The sequence below is a fragment of the Vidua macroura genome, chromosome 14, assembly GCF_024509145.1.
Source record: "Vidua macroura isolate BioBank_ID:100142 chromosome 14, ASM2450914v1, whole genome shotgun sequence".
Classification (NCBI taxonomy): domain Eukaryota; kingdom Metazoa; phylum Chordata; class Aves; order Passeriformes; family Viduidae; genus Vidua; species Vidua macroura.
In genome coordinates, this window is record NC_071584.1 from 14,864,109 (window position 1) to 14,885,581 (window position 21,473).

At 42.5% G+C, this 21,473-nt stretch overlaps 1 protein-coding gene across 2 annotated transcripts in view; it reads left to right on the forward strand.

The window, feature by feature from the left end:
• Positions 1-21,473, forward strand: part of MSN (moesin) — a 41,098-nt gene that overhangs the window by 16,106 nt on the left and 3,519 nt on the right. The window contains exons 2-12 of one of the 2 annotated variants that reach the window (XM_053990204.1): positions 6,423-6,506; positions 14,554-14,649; positions 15,171-15,445; positions 15,894-15,977; positions 16,311-16,457; positions 16,920-17,016; positions 18,074-18,237; positions 18,619-18,749; positions 19,388-19,548; positions 20,055-20,147; positions 20,563-20,796. In XM_053990204.1, coding sequence (XP_053846179.1) covers positions 6,423-6,506; positions 14,554-14,649; positions 15,171-15,445; positions 15,894-15,977; positions 16,311-16,457; positions 16,920-17,016; positions 18,074-18,237; positions 18,619-18,749; positions 19,388-19,548; positions 20,055-20,147; positions 20,563-20,796 — 1,566 coding nt within the window. Of the gene's footprint in view, positions 1-6,422; positions 6,507-14,553; positions 14,650-15,170; positions 15,446-15,893; positions 15,978-16,310; positions 16,458-16,919; positions 17,017-18,073; positions 18,238-18,618; positions 18,750-19,387; positions 19,549-20,054; positions 20,148-20,562; positions 20,797-21,473 lie in introns of those variants that run through there. The other variant, XM_053990205.1, reaches the window with a different exon arrangement.

Consider the following 21,473-nt stretch of genomic DNA (forward strand, 5'->3'; position numbering starts at 1 on the left):
CTGAATTCTATTGCTCACAAGAGAGGTTTGTGAAGCTGGGTAGTAGCAGCTGCCCCTTCACTGCTCTGTGTCTTCATGCTCCATGCTAAAGTCATTAGGGATGCTTTAAGAGGTACATTCCTGCTACAGGCTGTACTTAGGTACCAAAAGAAAGCCACTACTCTATAGGATGTGAGTACTACTTCTGGCTCACTGGTACCAGAAGTATCATGGCAAGCTTTCCCCTTGGGTGGTAGCTGTATTCAAATAGTGGGATGGGATGAGATGCCTTCTGTGGACTTACTGTGGCCTGTGCTCCAGTCAGATGAGAAGTGCTGTGTTCCCAGCCGAGCAGGATGGGGCTGGTGGAGAGAGCTGGGAAGCTCCCAGGAGCTGCAGGGAGGGTTAACCTCTCTCTGGTGTCTGCAGTGTGGTGCCTAGGGTGTCCCTGCTGCTCTTCTGTTCCCTGATGAGCTTAGAGGTATGAAAAGGCCCTTTAAGACTGCTGGAAGGGGGCTTGGTTAATTAAGTGTAATCCTTTGAGAAATTGCAAGCGTTTTCACATGACCCGATCCCAGCCTCACGCTGACACAGAGGAGCCGGGGCTGTTTCGGCAGGGTGCTGGCACTCGGGAAGGAGCCAGATGTCTGTGAGTATGGCTGGTGCTGGAGGAGTGGGGCATCACCCCTGAGTCCCCTCCAAGGCTCCAAAGCTCTGCTGTCCTCGCAGTGGGCCCGTGCAGGCTGACCAGTGGTGGGAAGGGAAGGGCAGCACTGCAGAGCACTCTACTCCAGAATCCACTTGCATGTTCCGAGAAACAGAGGGACACTTCTTGTTAAACTTACCATGTTGCTGCTGATCTTGCTAAAAGCCAAAACTGGGCAGTTTTTTAGATAATTGAGGTGCTTTATGAGATCTTAGTTTGTGCAACTCCAGCTGGATTTGATGTGCTTCCCAGGTCAGACCTGTTGGAACTGGTGAATGGTATTGGTCTAGTATTTTTACGTGGAGTAACTGCTGGGTTAACTGGTGCCTTTCAGTGCAGAGGCTATAAAGGTTGGTCTGGAATTTCTTTCTAACTGAGCTTGCTTCTGTTCTGTACCAGTCAAATTTGCAATAAAATGTAAGTTTTCCCTGTGTTACTTTCTCCAGAAATAGTCCACTCGATGGCTAGAACCTGGGAAGCAGGGAATATCTGAAGCTTGAAGCCTCCAGCCCAGCAGGGTATAACAGCTTCCTTGCATAGAGGAAATGCAGGGAGGAAAGAAGCTTTAGCTCAGGGTCAGGGTTTTGTAGAGGTCGATACTCTGTTGTGCTGACTCCACTTATTATTCTGACATGAATTTCCTAGTACTCTATTCCTGTCTCAGCTTGTGACAAACAGAATTGTCTTTTCTACCTCTCGTGCTGCTCAATGCACTGGGGCATTAGCACAAGCAATACATCCGTTACTGAGTGTGACAGTATCAGTCTTTCCTGTTTGTCCTACCATAGGCAGCTACACGTTTTCATCTCAGGAAGTTGTTATAGCACACTATTAGGAGGACTTACTCAGAGGCCTGGAAGATAGCTAAAAATTGCTGCTGCTAGTAAAATTTATTTGGAATCACAGTGGGGCAGAAAGTGAGACTTGAAGGTATACAGGCAATATTAAAATACCTGAAATGTGCTGCAGATAGGTGCCTGGTGCCATTGTCTTTTAAGCGTGTCTCTTGTAGATTGCTGAACACCATGGGAGGAGGGGGTAGTGGTGGCATGGGCCTTTGGAAAGCTTTTGCTGGTAAAAGGAAGCTTTCTCTGGATGCAGCTGCTCTGGGGCTGGAAGAGTATCTCTTCCATGCAAGAGGTTCTGTCTGTGCAGGAGATATCACACTTGACAATGCTGTCCTTGGCAGCAGGAAGCTGTTTAATGTGCTCTGGCAGTGGCAAGCTTTAGCAGTGCTTAGACTGGTGGAACTATGGTAATTCCCCAAATAGAGAACAGGAAGAATTGCTAGTTTTCTATCGCTTTCCTGTAGCTGTTATGAAAGGAATCAGTTAAATATGGGTACTTTTTTTGGGCATGTTTTTAAATTTGCTGAGTATAAATTTGCCTGTTGAAATGTGATAGTTGAATGTTCTTGCAATGTGCAAAATGGTGTCTGGAAGCATTTCATATAGTGTTAGTAACTGTTTGTATGAGAGGATATTAAATTAAATGATGATGGAAAGACAAAAGACTATTTAGAGGCCACCTACTAGAATAAACTTCTGTGACTTTAAGATCCAAGTAGAATTTAGAGAGTTGCAAATATTTGCATGCTGCAGTAGATATATTATAAATCCTATGATCAATAAATTCAATTAATTGCTTTAAACAGAGTTTGAGTATAAATTACTGCCTTAGGGGATAGTATTTTTGATAAATCTGTTGATGAAATCCAGTAGTCCTTCGTAAAACACCTCCTGAGTGCTGAAAGTTTGACAGATGTTTAGTAACAGAGTATTTGGAACAGGAAGGTAGTATACTTGGGGATGAGTGCTGCCACTGGACCTTGTGATTTAATTACTGGTGTGCAATGTCTTTCTCTTGCACATCTCTCAGCAGTGTGCACCTTACCTGTCTGGACTGACAGAGCAAAATTTGTATATGCTCAGCAGTTCAAGTCAGATACCTTATTGACGTTTTTTTCTGTTTGCAACCCAAATTATAAACATGCCAAGGCTTATGCCAGCCCTCAAACCTGGGAAAACCTTATTAGATGGCTTAGAAATACAAATTCTAACATTTTAATGCTGATGAATCTTGAGGCTTTTCTTAGAATAAGCACTGGTAGCAAACTAGTTAGATAAATGGTTTAAAAGTGCTTTTTGGCAGGGTAATTCTCAAGGAACAAAGCAAATGAGTCTAAATTTTGATGGGATTGCATAATGTTTGCTTTGTTTTGCTATAGCATTTTTATTCCTACGTGTAACATTTGTGTTGGTCAGTACTCAGCTCTGAATACCTTAGTAAAGTGGTTTTACTTAAAGTGAGACTTTAAATGAATGAAGAGGAAGAAGGTAAACATGCAGTGCCTGGCATGTACTTGTCTGGTAGAGATAATAGCAGTCTGTAGATCTCTTGTAGCTTGTTTGAGCTGCAGGCAGAGTGCATTAAGATCAGTGCCTCCCACCACCTGAAATGGTAGAAACCTCCCTCTGAACCAGTTGTGAACTGGAAAAACAAAACCACCCTGGCTTGGTAGGGTATGGGGAAAAAATGTCTTTGTGTGTCGTTTTCACACCAATGAACCTTAACAAAGCTCAATTTTACAGCAAACTAGCTTCTCAGCCAAGTATTAAATTACCACTGATGGTTCAAACTAACTAATGGTTAGAATGTCACTGGCACAGCCCAGGATGTGCTCTCCCCAGCTCGTTCTGCTGACAGTTCACAGCAGTGTGCTGCTGAACGTGTTAAAGCCCTGTTCAGCCCGGGGAAGCAGCACTGCCGGGGTGTGGTGCTCCAAAGCACGAGCCTGTTTCCTGTGGTATCTCAGCTTCTGCTCTTACATCAGCCTGAAGCTGCAAGTGCAGACCCATTCAAGACTTTAGGTTGCTACTTATCCTGAGCACAGGGGGCTTCTGGGGGTGAGGAAATGTGTAAATCTTCCTAGTGATTATAATAATTGAAGGATAATATCGGGTCAGATAGCTTAAGGGCATATAAGGGACTGACAGTGAAGGAATTTTGCTGGTTCCAGCATGGGACTTTATTTTACTGTGCTAACAAAGATGTGAATTTTAATAAGTATTCTGCATGAATGATTACTGAAGCAGCTTTATTTTAAATGTTAAAATGTGATTTGTTCTAAATAAATCTTAAGAGCTATTTAGGCACAAGTCACAAAAAAGTGCCACAGATGTTTCAGTTCAGTTTTCTGGTGCTCAGATATTTGGCCCTTAATCACCTATGCACATGATATCAGATGAGAGTAGCTACTGTGCTTTGTCCATAAACAGTGGAGCAAAAACTATTTTCTTTCATGGTAGCTGATACAATACTTCAAAGCTAAAAAAATCGAAGGTGTAACTTAATGGCTCATTTAATGTAACCCCTCTTATGCTGAGTGTAGCTTATGGACAGCTTTGCTCTCACTGGTGGCTGTGCTGGGTGAATCAGGCTTACAGAAGAGAGAAGCAGAAGTCTGCTTCCAAGTCTAAGCAGCAAACCTGTTTTGGGGAGCATTCAGCCCTTCTAAGAAGTGGCCAGATTTTTGTTTCACCAAAGCACCATGAAATTAGCCCATTGTCAAGGTCTAGTATTCAAAGAGAATACACTAAGAGAACTTAGGGCATCTCCATGCTATTGAAAGCTGCTAATTTAAAAAAAAAAAAAAAGCTTTGTTCTTAGGAGTTTAGGCCATTTGTGCTTTCCTTGCTACTTCTGTGGGATGGTTTTGCCTAAGTTTGACATTGTGTCAGAAGATTTAGAGGGCTTCAAAACCAACTTATTCCTGATATACTTGTTCATGATATCTTTGTTCTAGTAATGTCTAAATAGCATTCCTTTTGCATGAAACAGGTAGAACTTCAACTTTTGTGTACTTCAGCTTAGCTCTGCTAAGCCTACCTTTAGCCTTACATAATTTTTAGCTTAATTTAAAACAAGAAAACCTTTAGGTTTATCTCAAGTGGCTATCAAGTACAAAATAGTGGTATGCCCAGTCTGAAGCAGGCTTTCTGGGAAACATCAAAATATTTGTTGTAGTTAGTGGTCTCTTTTTTGTACTTACCTATAGTAACTAGCAGAACATTTCTTGCTTCTTGGGGAAAAAATCCTGCTTCTAGTTCTCTTGCAGTCTAGCTTATTACTAAACAAGATGTGAAATCTGTACATATTTTTGGTAGAAATACAGGAATCAGAACTGTCTGTGATCATATTGGTATTATGTGGTTCCTTGAATATTTCTCTGCTTACTCTTGCTTTTTTGGTCTGCTGTGTCATGCAGTTAGCTTATAGTCCAAATATGACATTGAGTTGTTCTTAAAGCTGTTCACAGTGTAATTCCCTCCACCCTCACCATTGGAAGCCTGGTAGAGTGTACTAATAGGATTGACTGCACTGAAGAGCAAAAAAATTAGGATTTGTTGATCTGAGGAAATGGCAAGAGAGAACTGTTAATGCAAGGCCTGTGTGCTGGGGTTTGGTGCATTGTGAGTATCTTGTCTGTACAATTTCAAGCCTTGAACCTTTGCTTTGATGGAAAAATATTTTAAATAAAGCTGTATTAATATGTACAGCTTGTGCTCAAAAATTGTGAAGTATCTTTACCCTTTTGATGGGCATGCAAATAGAATTGGATTCTCAGGCAGCTTGGTGTTCTTGCAGACCTCACCTTTGCTGACCTAAAATTAAGGCATCTGCTTTCAGGGCAGGACAGTTTCTGCCTAGCCCCAAGCATCTAAATCATGTTTCCCAATAATTATCAGGAGTTTTGAATGGGATCATCAGTGTTTTACACTAGCATTTGACCTGAAACGCCTCTGCTGTTTAACTTGCTTCATGAGAAGTGAAAAATGTGTGTGTGTCTTCCTTCTTCTGTGGGATGAAGCTGTGAACTCCCTTGCTGCAGTTTCTTGCCACTTTCATGCCACAAGTGAAAATGTGATGGTGAAACATTCCTGTCAAAATAGTGCATCATATAACATTTCTTCTGGAAGACCATTCATGATCTTGCATCTAAGGCTAGTATAGTCTTGGTTAAAAGATCTATGAAATCTTAGTTACAATTTTAAATAATACAAAAAAAAAAATCTGCAGTTTTTAGAGGTCTTCTATCTCCCTGAAAATATTGGAAAGCAGTGTTGGTGGCTCTACTGCTATGGGAATTGTTCTCATGTTCATCATGCAGCCTTTTTGTCTTAGCCTGGGAGGGCATCCTTGCATCTTGTCTGCTTCATTCCCACCGCCCCTGGATCCCATGTCAGGGATTGTGCCTTTTAACTTCTCCAAATACTCACAAACACTGGAAGTGTATTGTTATTATTGACCAGCCTTCTGTGGCAGACTGGGTTGTTAATGCTTCTGGGAACTTCCTTGGTGTTCACCCTTCAAACAAAAGGGTTGGATGTCCACTTGTGTGCACCCAGTTGTGGAACATCTCTGCTTTTGTGAAAGACACCAGAATGTTCTATGCTGGAAATTAAACTTTGTAAGATGTAAATGCCTCTCATGTGTGTCAGTACTTGTGAATATTTTTAGGACCAGAGAGGATAAAACCACTGTGAAACAGGAAAGTTATATTCTACAGGAAAGCTGTGAGTACCATGCTGGCAGAGCAAGTGACTTTGTGCCTGCTGGCAGTGAAGTTCCTGGAGGCTTGAGAGCTGCTTCCTGGTCCTGGGCAGGTGTTTGTTTTCATTACTGGGTAGCATCACTTAGAGCATGTGTTATAATGATGCATTTTTCTGTCTTCCAGATCAGTGTGCGTGTTACCACCATGGATGCTGAGCTGGAGTTTGCCATCCAGCCCAACACCACAGGGAAGCAACTCTTTGATCAGGTAAGTGATGGAGCTGCAGAAGATATAGAGTTGATAAAGACATTGTAATTCTATTGAGGCAACAGCAAATAATTTCTAAAGGACTTCAAAGATTGAGTGTCACTATATGTAATAGCTTCAAGAGAACTCAGCACAGTAAGAAATTGTACTTTTTTTCCCAAAACTACTGCATTTTGTAATAGCCAAGATTGTGTTAGGAGCTATTACTTCTAGTGAACTGAATTGGTGCTAAGGCTCAAAATAATAGTAATTGGAAAGCACTAGATATCTGCAGTCTTCAATTGTAAGAGAAGACTTATGGGGGACCTAGTAAGCAATTTTTGGTTGACTTACCTGCAAGCATTGTGTAATTGATTCCAAAGGGTCGTTGGTCTCTAAGCCAGGAGAGGCTCAGCTGGGTTTCAAATGCTGCTGCGACCTTGAAGTGCAGGTAAAGTGATGTTCTGTACTCCCATCAGGCCCTGAGGGAAACCTGAAGAGCAGTGATGGCTGTACCATACTACATTGGGCTGTCTGCACAGGGTACTTCAGCCTTCCCCAGCTTTCACTGGGAAGGCAAATTTCCTGCTGCTCTGGCCCAAGCAGGAGCAGGGAGGCATGTGCAGCCCAAAGTTGGAGCAGGAGAAGACAGACATTATCAGCTGCAGCGAGTGAAACTTTGACAGACTCCACTGTGTTTGTCTGCTGTAATTGGCCGTGGATTTACTCCTTGGAGAGAAATGGGAACAGTAAATTCATAGCTCAAAGACATGCAAATTGAATCTTGGACTAATGACAAGATGAGAGAACTGCCAGACCAGATAGGTCAGATTTGGGTGTGGTTCAGCAGAGCTAAGCATTCTGGGGTCAGCTCCACATAGTACCTATCATAAGGAAGAGAGAAAATTAAGGGCTGATTCACCCATTGAAGTCAGCTATTTCATTTGGGGCCAGCAAATATAATTTAAATTTTTGTACATTTTTTTAGATCTTTAACCACAAACTACTGTTTTCTCTTGTACTCAGCTGGATGATTCAACACTAGATGATATATTGCTCTTTGCAGCCCAGCCCTGAAATGGAGGGAGATCCAAAGCTTTAGTGAAAGAGCATCCTTTCATAATGGAAAAAGTAAAAAGGCTTTTGAAAAAGTTCTGAATTGCAGTGTAGTTCTCAGCTGTCTATATCTTACTATGTAGTAGCTCCTGCATATTTTAGCCTTGTGTGGTCTCAGATCTGACAGGTGTGGATTTATAAAAGTGGAAGCCAAGTTCTGTCCAGAATCCATCTGTGCAACATGGAACTCTGCCACATTTGGTTCATGAGAGTGTTTGCTAATGAAGCTGAGGTGACATGTCCCCAGGTTCATAAAAAAATGAACTGGTTTGGGTGTTTTGTTTTTTTTTTTTTTTTAAGGGGATGTTCTTCATGTGGATGCTTACCATTATTATTTTTCAATATCTGGCTTCTGCTACTATCCAAGCAAAGCACCAAGTGCTGAGAAACAATACTACTCACGTCAGTAATATTTTTAATCTGCACATGGTATTTTCAGTCAGCTCTAGGTCATCTGGCTTCTGCTGCAAACTGACATTGGTGGCAGACTTGGGCTTCATCAGTTTGTCTCTGAGAACCATCCAGCTATGTTTCCAATATAGCAGTTCTTCGTGTCTAGTAATTGATTTCACTCCTTTGTCCTGCTCTTGGACAGCTGCACATTTTCCTCCCTTCAGTGTATTTCACACAGCACCTGTCTAAACAGAATTTTGTTTTGATTTTTCCACAGTAAACACTTTGCCAAGGGAGAAAACAAATGCTGTTGCAGAACTGAGTTTCTAAGTTGAGGCAGTGCTTACTTCACCTAAATTTGATTGTAGATGAAGCTGAAAATGGGGGAGGGAAAAAGTGTCTGAAGCTAGTTTTAAACATTTGTTATTTCTAAAAGGTCTGGTTGACATAAAACTTGCTCCCTGTAGGAAAGGGATGGACCTTTAAATGTATTGTCAGCTGTTGCATATCCAGTATTTTTCACATGACTGAGCTGTTTTTGTGTATTGGCTCCTGTAAAGGGAGAGTCCAGTGCTGCTGTCCCTGCTGACACTGTGACTGCTCTCTGGCTGGTCATTGTTCACTCTGCCTCAGTTTCTATCCTTAGGTTGCTTGGGGTCCCATGATGGGGTGCGTGAGAACAAAGTTACTTCTGTTTATTTTCTAGCTCCCTTAAGCCATGCTGTGCCCCTGGACTGGATACTCTACTGTTTTCTGCATGATGCTAATTCTGAAAAAAGATCTGCTTTCATCAGTGCTTTTTTGAGGGAAGGGAGAGCTCCTCTACAAAGCAGATGTATGGTTTTGCTGTTGTAGGACATTGACTTCTAGTGTGAAACCTGATTTTTGACTCTTGTACAGAAAAATTTTAAGATATCCAGCATCTTTTTGCCCTGGGGTGCCCTTTCACTTTGAACTGCCAGTTCTGAGTTAAGCAAGAAGGAAACTGCTAAGCATTACCAAGCTTTTTAGCTGCATGGCTACCTTAGTGCAATCTGCTGGCTTTGCTCAGTAACATTTAGGCAGTATTTATTTTCACCTGTTGTATATGAAGGTAGATAAATGTATTCATTATGCTACACATGATTCTGGCCCACTCTGAAAAGGATTCAGAAGATTTTGGAAAGCTTGTAGCTAGGTTTTAGCTTAATGAGGAGAAAAGCATTTGAGTCTAAAGTTCTGTAGTAATAATATGTGAATGAGTGTGAGGTAGAAATGTTTGTCTTCCTCTTTCCTGCTTGGTTAAATTTCAAAGTGAATTTTTGTAGTGACAGAACAATGCAGATACTTCTCTGCTTTGAAGGAAGTGGTTTCTGCCCCAAAGTAGCTGGCTGTAGAAATACCACTGAGCTGATATACATGAGCAGTAACATCACGATTTATACTAGAGCTCTTCCTATTCCCTAATCTTGTAACTGTACAGCTTTAGCTTAAATATCTTAGGCTTATGTGCAAGGACAAAACCTGGATTAAATGAGACAGGATTGTACTGTCTGTCTTCTGCAGTTTTGCTGATGTACCTTTTAACATCAGTTGCTGAACTCCAGTGCTTACTGACTCACTAGCAAGAACTGTAACTTTGCTCCCATTCCTCAGCTACCAGTGATGGATTAAAAGAAGAGCTCAAGGATGGGCTATGCATGTCAGGGGTGCTGCTTATCCCATAGGCTTTATTACTTCCCAGGTACCTTGAAATGTTGCTTTCCTGGGCATGCAGAGCACAGGCACTGCAACAGTGATAGCTGCTTGTTTTCCTCCTTTGACACTTTTCTGTATTGGGCTGGGGTGCAGCTGGTCTGGAGAGCAGTCAGTAAACCACAGCAGTGCTTTGCACTGTATGTCTCTACACATCAAAGATTAATCTGTTGTCTGGTGAAAATCCTTAATTATTTGTTGCTCTGGATGGCTTTGAAATTCTCTCTCCAAACTCTTGCCTCTCAAACTTCCTTTTTTTGGGTAAATTGATTCTAGCTTGAATCATTGAGCATCCAATCTCCTTAAAGGTGATTTATGTCCAGTTAAGAACCATGAAGACAAGTCACAGGTTAAAGAAAATGTGACATGAGAAACTTCAGTAGCTATCACTTCAAACTTTAAAAATGTGGTTATCCTTCCAAAGATGCTTTTCCTTATTATTCTGAGCTTCTGGGGTCAGAACTAAGCTTGTCATAGAAAAGTGCACTTATCTATGGATTAAAATGATAACAATAAACATCTCTCTGCACACTTTAAACCTGGTCACTGATGCTGTATTTTATGTTCAACATTAAGTCTTACACATTTTCTTTTTAATTCTTAAGGTTCTTTCAGATTTCATTAAGAGCCAGATCTCCTAAGATTCTGAGTTTGTGTGCCCTGGCTTGTCTTGCCTTGCTTTTCTGCAAGGCTTTTCTGCATGACTGAAGTGTTGTGCAGATAGAACCCTTGGTAATGCTTAGCAGCTTCCTTCTTGTTTATCTGCTGCAGTGAATTTAGTGGTTTTGTAGAGTAACAATTTGGTTTTGTAGAGTACTAGTTTGTCAGACTTCTTTCATGTTTGCTTTAGCTTACAGCACAAGCTGATCAAACCCCTCTTGAATTTTGAGTAACTCCATCCGAATTGAGCTGTGTTTGGAATAAAGGTGGTTGGTGTCTCATGGCCTGAAAACAAAGCTTTTTGGGGAGGGAGAGGCTAAGAGAAATCTTTGGCTACTACTAGGTCCTACCTAGTAGTGTTTAAACACATATAAAATGGCTCTGGAACACTTAATCCACTAGGTGAAAGCACTGAAACCAAAACTCACTAAGGTAGTTTCATGGCAGAAAGCAGCAAGTCTCAGGATAGTGGCTGGTTGCCTCAGCAAACCCCAGAACTCTTGTTCCTGTAACGAAGGCTTGTGGTTGAGTGGTATGAAAATGTATCTCAAATTTCACAGGAACATGTGGAAACTTTCTGACTTTTAGAAAAGCAGTAGTTCCAACCAAAAATGGGCTGCTTGCTAAAGATGTCAATGGCAAACAGTAGTAAGTACAAAATCCTGTAGTTTAGCACTCTGACATTTTGGCACTTCAGAAGGAAAAATTAAGAAGTGCATCCACCAGCTAAATGGAGGGGGAATAGTTGAGTATTTGTGGCTGTAAATGGAGCCTAACTTGGGTACTAAGTTAGGGTACCTGGAAGACCACATTCTAAGTTGTTTCTGACTGGCATATGAAACTGCAGGTGTGGCACCAGTTCAGAGCTCCTCCAGCAAGAAAGTTAGCTGGCAGTTTTCTCTCAGATATACTTGACATGCCTGTCGTAGAAAGGGAGAGAGACCTACCTCATCTTTTAACTAGGGCAACATTCAAGGCACTTGTACCATGATATAGCCTGAGATGATTTGGCCTTTGATGCAGGAACATGATCCAAGTGCTACGCCTTTTCCTCTGCTTGCATGCTTTGGTCTTGCCTGTGTGTAAATAGTGCTTTCATCAGAATCTGTACTTGTTTGCCAGTGTGGTGGTGTGTTTCCTGGGCTGAGAATGACAGCCATTTTTCAGTCATCATCTTGATGCTAAAATGTACATTTAAGAGGCTGCTTATGGCTCCCTCTTCTGCTGTGGAGCAGCACCCAATGGCAGGAGCATAGTTCAGAGGGAGCTGGGTAAGTGCTGAGGGAAAGGACAGGAATTGTCATGAAGACCTAGAAAACATGGAGTAAGAAAGAGTGAGAGAAAAGGTTACCTGAAAGATCTTCTGTTTCTTCTCTGAACATAACTAAAAAAAACCCTAGTAATGTGTGCTTAGACTTTCTGCAGAGGATAAAATGAGTCACCAGAAAGGCAACTTTATCCCTACATCAGTATGGCTTACTGAGTAGAATTTTAAGCTAACAGTAGTACTCAATTAACAGTTTTGTAGTAGCTGGTCAAGGTACCATGGGACAGCTGGATTTTAAGGCTGCATCCAATCTGTTGCCCATTGTAAACCGAGTTTTACCCAGCAGGCTAAACAAAACCCAGGGACTGACTTAATGCTCCCCCTGGCATGAAGAAAAGATGCTGATCTCCAGATGAGAGTGTAGATTTTAGGTATTTAAGTATTATTGTCTGTGTTAAACAGACTCTCTATTCTCCCATCCTTTGTGCCAGCCCTTCTCCATCTTTAGCCACTGCCAGTAGCTGTTTGCTTTTTGGAACATCTCACAGTTCATTAGGGCTCTGAATGCTGTACACCCCCAGACGTAATTATGCTGCTGCCAGCCAGATTCCTTGCAGCTGTAGAAAGCTGTTTCTTCTTCATGCTTTTCCCCTTGCTAAATGGAACTAACTAGCTTGCTAAAGCTGAGGAGGGAGGAGGACTATCCTCCCTGCCTTAGTTCAGTGGCACCTTGGGACTGTGATGGTGAGTGCTGTGCTGTCTCCCCTCTTCTCTGCCTCCAGCTCGTTGTTGTCTCTGCTATTGCTGTGCAGGCTTCTGCTGTGGAATAAAAGTCCTTTTGTGTGGGACCACAGTGTGGAGCCTTTCAGCTCCTTGCTGGCAGTCCAGCCTGTTGAATACCCAGGCATAAGCTGCTGTCAAGTGGAAGAGAGGAAAGCAGACCCATGCAGTCCAGTGAGGAGCTTCCATCCCATTCATATGTTAATGCTTCCAAGAACAGAGCTATCCTTGGGCTCTAGGACAGCCTTTCTTCCCCTCCTTGAACCATCTGCTTCCAATCACAGAATGTGCTGGGTTGGAAGGGACCCAGAAGGATCACTGAGTCCAACTCTTGGCCCTGCACAGGACCATCCTCAAGAATCACACCATATGACTGACAGCATTGTCCAAATGTTTCTTGAACTGTCAAGCTTGGTGCTGTGACCACTTCCCTGGGGAGCCAGTTCCAGTGCTCAACCACCTTCTGGGTGAAGAACCTTTTTTTTTTTCCCTGGTATTCAGCCTAAACCTTCCCTGACAACTTCAGGCTTTTCCCTTGGGTTTGGTCACTGGTCTCCACAGGGAAGTGATCAGTGTCTGCCCCTCCTCTTCCCCTCACAAGGATGTTGTAGATTGTGATGAGGTCCCCTCTGAATCTCCTCTTCTTCAGGCTGAATGGACCAAGCCCTCAGCTACTCCTCATAGGGCTTCCCCTCAAAGCCCTTCATCTTCATTGCCCCCTTTGGACCCTCTCTAATATCTTAATATTAGAGATTAATATATTTCTTATATTGCAGTGACCAAAACTTAATGTGTATAGCAAACCCTGACTCTTCTCCGAAAGCCTCCTTAGCTGTGTGCATCCTGCTGTGTGATGCACAAGTGACCTACATCCCCCTGAATCTGCAGGGGCTCTGGCCCAGCTCTCCTGTTCATGTTCAAGCAAGACAGGATAAATAATTTCAGGAACCCCAGTGGGATGATGTACATGGACTACATGACCTAGTGTAGGTTTTGTCTCTGTGTGTGCCATCAATGGCATGCCTTTGCTGAAAACTGCATTTGGTTTTTCTGCCTGAAAGGAACAAAGGCCCTAATGCTGCTTTTGAAAGGACAGATGAAATGTCTGACCCAAGCCCTAAACAATCCAATTAGTGATGTGTTTGTGGGGAACCTATGTCTTTGGTGTTGTATCTTGCCGAAGTAGAGACCACCACATCAGAAGGGAACAGAGTGCACCTTTGGGCAGTACAAAATTCTATCAACTGACCTGGCAGCTGGTTTTCACAGGGCAAGTTCTCAGTCTCTACACCAGTGTTAGACCCTTGCTGCACCCTGTGGCATGCCCCAGGCTTTTCAGGGCACAAAGGGGGATGTCTTGATAGCAATCAGGCTTTGGAGAAACTTCCCCCTCCTTTAAGCAACAGTGGCACTGTACTGCAGTAATCTTGCTGCCTCACCATGAGGCTCTTGTCTCTTGTTACAACATGTCTTTAAAGCCTTCTTCATTCCTATTTGCATAGCATGCCTGGTGTGCTAGGGAAGTAACTACAGCGAGAGCTCACACAGTGGTGTAGTTAATGTCTGTGGTGGCTCTTTGTCCTGGCACAAGAGATAGCATATGGATTTAGCCTCTGCACTTCCTCTTAATGGTGCTGCTCAGTAAAGAGCTGTATGAAAGGCCTGTCTATAGCTATCAGTGGAGTAGAAACAAATCTTAAAGTAGCACAGCCTAGCAGGATGATTCATGACTTCCCCAGGAATAGTACATTTGCATGATAAGTGTGGGATATACCTGAAAATGGAGCTGTGTTCCTCATTCCTGGCAGTTACTAAACCTGTCAGAGCTGTTGCATTGTATTTTGGCTATACATGTCGGCTTATAAGTAGCTGAAAAAAAAATAATGTCCCAGCTGTTGTTTATAAATAGCAACAAGCCTTAAAGAGCTGAAGGAGTAGAAAGAATATTACACGCATTCATTTAGACCTCTTAGAAGCTCAGTCATCTTCTTGTGCACTGCAGCAGGAGAGGCAGGTGGTCAGGCCACTGTCTTTGTCTGAACTTACCTCTAACATGTTTTCAGCCACTGGTAAGTTCAGTCCATCTGGGGATCTTGCTAATAATCACCTTTCTTTCAGGTTGTCAAGACAATTGGTTTGCGAGAGGTCTGGTTTTTTGGACTTCAGTATCAAGACACCAAGGGCTTCTCAACGTGGCTAAAATTGAACAAAAAGGTATGTTTGCTTCAAAGTTTTGCTTGTCCTTGTTCCCTTCTGAGAGTGCAGGGGTAAATTCAGTCCCCATACTTCTGTCAGAGAGCTGTTCTTGCCTACCCGTGCACCTCAAGTACTGCAAGATCAGTGAGCTGGTGTTGTGGTGTCCACGCACTCCCTCCCCAGGGTGTGAGGAGTTGTGATATCTGACCTGGTCCTGCATTCAGCTCTGTTTACCAGGCCAGATTTGTTACCCTTCCTGGTAAAATTCTGATGTTGTGCTCATGTGACCATCTTGGCTGGGAAGAAACCTGGGAAGTAACTTAGCTACCACTGGTCATAAGTACTGGCTTGTGAAAGTCTAGTGGGGAGAAATGATGAGGTATTTAGCAGTAAGTAATTGAAAATCCTTGCTTTTCTGCACACTTTTCTGCATTGGAAAGGAGATTTTTTTTTTTTTCTAGTGCATGCTTGTCTTCCTGTTTGTAAACTGCTCCCTTTCATTTGTATATAGGCTATAAAATCTGCTAACTCTGTTCCAGGTAACAGCACAAGATGTACGTAAAGAAAGCCCCCTGCTTTTCAAATTCCGTGCCAAGTTCTACCCAGAAGATGTGGCAGAAGAGCTGATCCAGGACATCACACAGCGCCTTTTCTTTCTGCAAGTGAAGGAGGCAATTCTGAATGATGACATTTACTGTCCCCCAGAAACAGCTGTTCTTCTGGCTTCTTATGCCGTCCAGTCCAAATACGGAGACTTCAACAAAGATGTGCACAAGTCTGGCTACCTTGCTAGTGATAAACTGCTCCCTCAAAGGCAAGTGAACCTGGATAGACTTAGACATTCTCTTTCTTAAAGGGTTTGTGATTTCTAATTTTTTTTTTTATGTAGGGGGTGTTTTGATTGCAATGCTTAGAATAAAATATAGCCTTGTGCCACTTTGAGAATTTAGATTAGTATTCAATTAATTAAGAGATTTAACCTTAAACTTCCTATTGCTACTCTGAAACTAATCAGAAGTAGTAAGAGAAGCTCCAAAACAAAATACGCTACAAGGAGAAGAAACTGAATAAAATTTGTCATTTATTAGAAGTCTGAATACTGACCATTGTCTCTATCTAGCCTTTTAATGAAGCTGGATTTCTTGGAGTATTTTTGTGGGGGAACTCTGATGCCAATGGAGTATTTATTATAGAGTGATGTGATTGTGTGTGTACAAATATGTAGTGCTTGGTTTGAAACATCCCATCTATACTCTCTCTAGGGTTTTGGAGCAGCACAAGCTTAACAAGGACCAGTGGGAGGAGAGGATCCAGGTGTGGCATGAGGAACATCGAGGAATGATTAGGTAACCAATGCAGTGTGAAACTGCTGTATTTAAAGTAGTCTTAGTGTGTAATGTACAAATGCATTACAAAAAAATCTGTGATTTGCTTCAGGATAAATTAGCATTCTTCAGGTTATTTTGCTCAGAGTAACTAGGTTCACATGCCTCTGCTGGTCCAGGTCAGCTGGCTGTTCTTAATAAAACAAGACTGAGTTTGTAATTATCTACTAGGGTGATGCTTAGAACCCTTGCCAGCTTGTTGCTGCTCTGTCCATGTGGGAAGATAGCACCTTCTTGCTCTAATGGCTTAAAGACTCAATAGAGAATATCTGCTTTCTTTTTTACATGCTGCAGAGAAGATGCTGTCTTGGAGTACCTGAAAATTGCACAGGATTTGGAAATGTACGGTGTGAACTACTTCAGCATTAAGAACAAGAAAGGCTCTGAGCTCTGGCTAGGTGTAGATGCTCTTGGACTCAACATTTATGAGCAGAATGATAGGTAATAAACTCCTCTCCATCACTGCCTTCAGCTCCTTTCCAATGTAAAGCCATTCAAAATCAATCTCTCCTGGAATGAGAACTAAACTCCACAATTTCTATATCATTCTTGGCTGTGTTTTTGACATTGCCAGAATAATCCATAAAATGTGCTTCTTTGGACCAACAAATACAAGAAATTGGCAAATCTTTTCAATATAGTTTCACTTTATCCCTAGTCTTCCTGCTATAGATGCATTCTCCAGTTCAGATTTTCATTTAAAAAACAAAAAAGTGGGATTGAAAAACTGCTTCTTATATTTATATTTCATCTGTGTGACTAATTGTGTCTGCTGATTTCAACTACCATAAGAGCACTGAAATATGAGGGTGGATTTGGTATAATTTTGAGCTTTATATTTTAAGTCAAGAATTTGGAATGACTTTGGGCTCTCTTATTTCTTTTTGCTTCCCATTTTTGCAGGCTAACACCGAAAATTGGATTCCCCTGGAGTGAGATCAGAAATATCTCATTCAATGACAAGAAATTTGTTATTAAGCCTATTGACAAGAAAGCACCAGTAAGAAGCAAGATTCCTATTAAGCTATTAAACTTTCAGCTTCTTAGCTGAACAATTTCTGTGGGTTTGGTTTTGGAGACTTTTTGGGGTTTTTTGCACAGAGTCTTTTCATCAGTAGCATGAACACTGATGTAAGCAGGGAGAGCTGCTCAGGGCAGTCAAGTGATAGTTACGTTTTTTTTTTCTGGCTAAGAGGGTAGAAATTTAGTATAAGCTTAAGCTTTTAACATCAGTGGCAGGGAATAGCCCTTTGCTTAGGGTTTCTGATTTTCCTAAGACTGTTCAGACTCTCTGGTAATACAGTTAGGGATCTGAGGTATCTCTATTAGCTATGGATGCTTCCTTTGCCACCCGTTGGCTTTAATAATGTGTGGGATGATCTTTTGCAGGTTTTCACTTTATTTAAAGCAGAAGCTTTAGGTCATTTTGTAGGGTAGGCTGGAAGGTTTTTTCCTTGTAAATTTATATTGAATGTAATTGCTTTCATCTTTAAGGCCTAATAATTTCCGGTGCTAGCCAGTACCATCTGTTCTTCTGGTCATTCTTGTTCCATGGCTGCTTGAAAGCATTTCCCTGCTGCTGCTGCTCCTTTTGAACAGAACAAAGTTATTTATCCATTGATTGTAACATTTGACACCCTTTCTGGCATAAGCCAATACTTTACATTCAATGTGGCTGGCCAGGCTATTATACAGATTATTGAAGTGGGAAGGAAGATGGGAGAAGCCAGGGACTTGGTATGCCTGGTAAAGCAGCCCTGCTGGTTTGTGATGAAATGGTGATGCTAAGATGCTGTGTGCTTGGTGCTAGGGATGTGTTACAGTGAAACCCAGAGCCCTGGAATGACACACTGGGTGCTCCTGCCCTGGGTGTGCTTGTCAGCTTGAAATCCATTCCAGAAATAAGTGCCTAACTGCCACCACCAATGAATTGGACATTATTAAGAAAAGCTGGCTGGCAACTCTAAAAAGCTCGGGGTCTTAGGAGCATAGTGCATCCACAAGGGGCTTCTTATGTTGAAAGAACAGGTCTAATGCTGCCTTTTTCTTGTCCCAAGGACTTTGTATTCTATGCCCCTCGGTTACGGATTAACAAACGAATCCTGGCGCTTTGCATGGGGAACCACGAGCTCTACATGCGCAGACGTAAACCAGACACCATTGAGGTGCAGCAGATGAAGGCACAGGCTCGGGAAGAGAAACACCAGAAACAGATGGAGAGGTTGGTAGGGTTCTGAGTAACCTGGGTGTGACTAATCACTGCATCAGTAGCCTCATGTGCTGGATAAATGGCTGGCAGCACCTTAATCTGCTTGAGCCAGAAATAGAGCAGGTTGCTTTCTGCTTCAGTAGGTCTAATGGGTTGATACTAATGGTACTCATCACAAATGTGACTTCCCATTACTTTTTTGGACTTATGAACTTGTCACTGAGTTGAATGCCACCAGAGCTTTTTATTTTTGCACTTCTGTAAAGGGGTACATCTGGAGTAAAGCTCATTATCTGAGTGCTGTAGGGCACATCTTGTGTGTGCTCTTTTTGTGTGTTTAGTAGGAAGTGCTCCAAGTTGGTTTGAAATTACATTGTGACCTCCTTCCATCAGAGCCCTGCTGGAGAATGAGAAGAAGAAGAGGGAGTTGGCAGAAAAGGAGAAGGAGAAGATTGAGCGTGAGAAGGAGGAGCTGATGGAGAGACTCAAGCAAATTGAGGAGCAAACCAAGAAAGCTCAGCAAGGTAATAGGAAATCTTTCAGTGTTTCCTTTGATGATGAATAGTCTGAGTGAGAAGGGTTCAAATAGTAAAGCTATGAGCATCTCTGAGCAATTTGTCTCTCCAGTGTTTTGTGCTAACTGATGTTAGGGCCCTGGTTTAGCCTCCTGAAGCTGAATGTAAGCCCTCCATATGCTGAAAAAAGATATGCATTAAAGAAATGGGTAACAGCCAAGATATCTCTCCTGGCAGCAGAAGTACCTTGCCATTGTTCCTGTGCTGGCTGGAAGCTTTATTCCAGCATATCTATAGAGGAAGGAGTAAAAAAATGGAGCAGAGATCACACCAGCCATTGCTGTGGTGATTTATTATCTAATTGCTTGGCTAGAGTTAGTGTGGTGTTGCCCAAGCAAAACACTGAATGATTCTCTACCCTTAGGTATGTAATTTTGGGATGGGTGCTTCTCCACAAATCCATTGGGAGTGGGCCTGACTTTTAGTCTTATAGCTCCAAGTAAAATGTAAAGGAGAGGACAGGGAACAGTTGCTTGCATCCCTCCTTTACCTGTCCCTCTGAAGGAAAACCCTTATCCAGACAGACTTTCCTCTTCTACTGCCGTTCTTTCCTTGATCTGACTTGAAACGCGCTCCCCTATTTTCAGAATTGGAAGAACAGACCCGCAGAGCTCTGGAGCTGGAACAGGAGAGAAAACGAGCTCAGGAGGAAGCAGAGAAACTGGCTAAAGAACGTAGGGAGGCAGAAGAGGCAAAGGAGGCCCTATTGAGAGCATCCCATGATCAACAAAAGACCCAGGAACAGTTGGTAAGTTGGTGAACAGAAAATCAAGTAGGGAAAATAGTGAAAGGGGAAGCATCTAAGCTTTTGAAGCAAACCAGGCTATGAATATAGTGAGGAAACACTGCATTCATAGGTTCTTCAATTTTTATCCTCAAGTGGATGAAAATACATGTAAATACAAGTGTAGCTGTACAGTAGCTTTGTATTGCTTTTTGCCTTTTTTTGTATGTGATAATGATGAAGTGTTGCTTTCCCTGGTTTGGATTCAAAGAACTGAGTTTTGTAGGTCTGTTTTGGGGAGAAGGAAAAAGAACCAACTCAACAACCAAAAAAAAACCCCAACCCACAATGAAATGCAAAACTTTTCTGGCTTCATTTCCTCTTTCATCATGGAGGTATTGGTGGAACTGAAGTTAACAGGAAGACTTTCTCCTTACTGAAAAGATGTGTTTTCACTCAGGACTTGAACTAAATGCTTGATTTAGCAAGTACCTTGGGTTTTGTTTCCACTAAAAGCCTTTCTTCTGCAGGCTGCTGAGATGGCAGAACTCACAGCTAGGATCACACAGCTGGAGCTGGCCAGGCAGAAGAAGGAGAGCGAGGCACAGGAGTGGCAGTATAAGGTAAAGCAGAACGAACAAATGGCATACTTTCTGTGGAATTGCTCTTTGTTCTGCGTTGTAACCTAAACTACTGCCCTAGATTCCATGCTGGACTCAATGTTTGCAAGCTTGAGGCTGTTGTAAATATGCAGCTTTGGTTTTCTCCATGGAATGGGTGACTTATTCTAACAATTTTTGTAGCAATTTTTGGCTAATTAGACCTGCCGCCCATTTTCCATTAACAGTAACCATTCTTCAGATCTCTGAAGTGTTATCCAGCAGAAAATTTTGCAAATGATGGTGGCTGAGTAGCTTTGGAATACACCCCTTCAGAGGTGCAAGGTTTCCTGTAAAAAGCACCAAGTGGTGCTTCTGTGAGAAGTCTCAGGCACTCAGGATTACACTGACTGACTCACTGTGGCATATCCTACTGCAGGCACAGAGGGTGCAGGAGGACCTAGAGAAGACCAAAGAGGAGTTGAAGACTGCCATGAGTACTCCTCATGTCACTGAACCCATGCACTCTGAGAATGAGCATGATGATGAGCAGGATGAGAATGCAGCAGAAGCCAGTGCTGAGCTACGGTCAGAGGCCACCATCAAGGACCGCAGTGAGGAGGAACGCACCACTGAAGCAGAGAAGAATGAGAGGGTCCAGAAACACTTGAAGGTAAGAAGCTGGCAGCAGAGTGTGTGTGTGTGGGGGTACTGCTTCTACTTTTCTCAACATTTCTTGCAGCTGGAAGGTATTGCTGTTATTTAAAAAACGAGGGGAGATGCAGGGAAGGGAGATGATCATGATCTTGCCAGATAGCTGCTTAACCATTGAGTAGAGAGGCAGATCTTGTCTCCTGGCACTTGAATTCCATTTTACTGGAAGCAGTGAAGTATTTTGAAGCAGTGCCAACAAGCAGCATCTGTCAGATGTAGCTTTCTTTCTGTGCGTATTGCCAACCACCTGACAGCTGTTCATAGCCCTGTCTGCAAGGAATTGAAGAACTTTGTCTGATTCCTATCCAGCAGCTGTCTCTAACTGTCAAGTCTGAGTTGCATTGCAAAACCCTGGAGTAGCCCACTAGGGCTCAGCACAGAGACAGCACTATTGCACCATCTTCTTGTGAGGAACTCCAGTGTTCTGCTGTTCAATTCCAAGCATTTAGTTGTACTGCCTGACTTGCACCAGGCTTTGCTTATTCTGCATTGTACTGTGGTGGTTACACACAGAGGGCTAGAGGTGCATTTTATCTTCTGCAGCAAGTTCCTTTTCTGGTGGAAAGCTGGTAATTCCTCAGATTCTGCAAGATGCTCCTGCTGTCTTCAGGAATCCCTCCACATGGCCATTCTTTT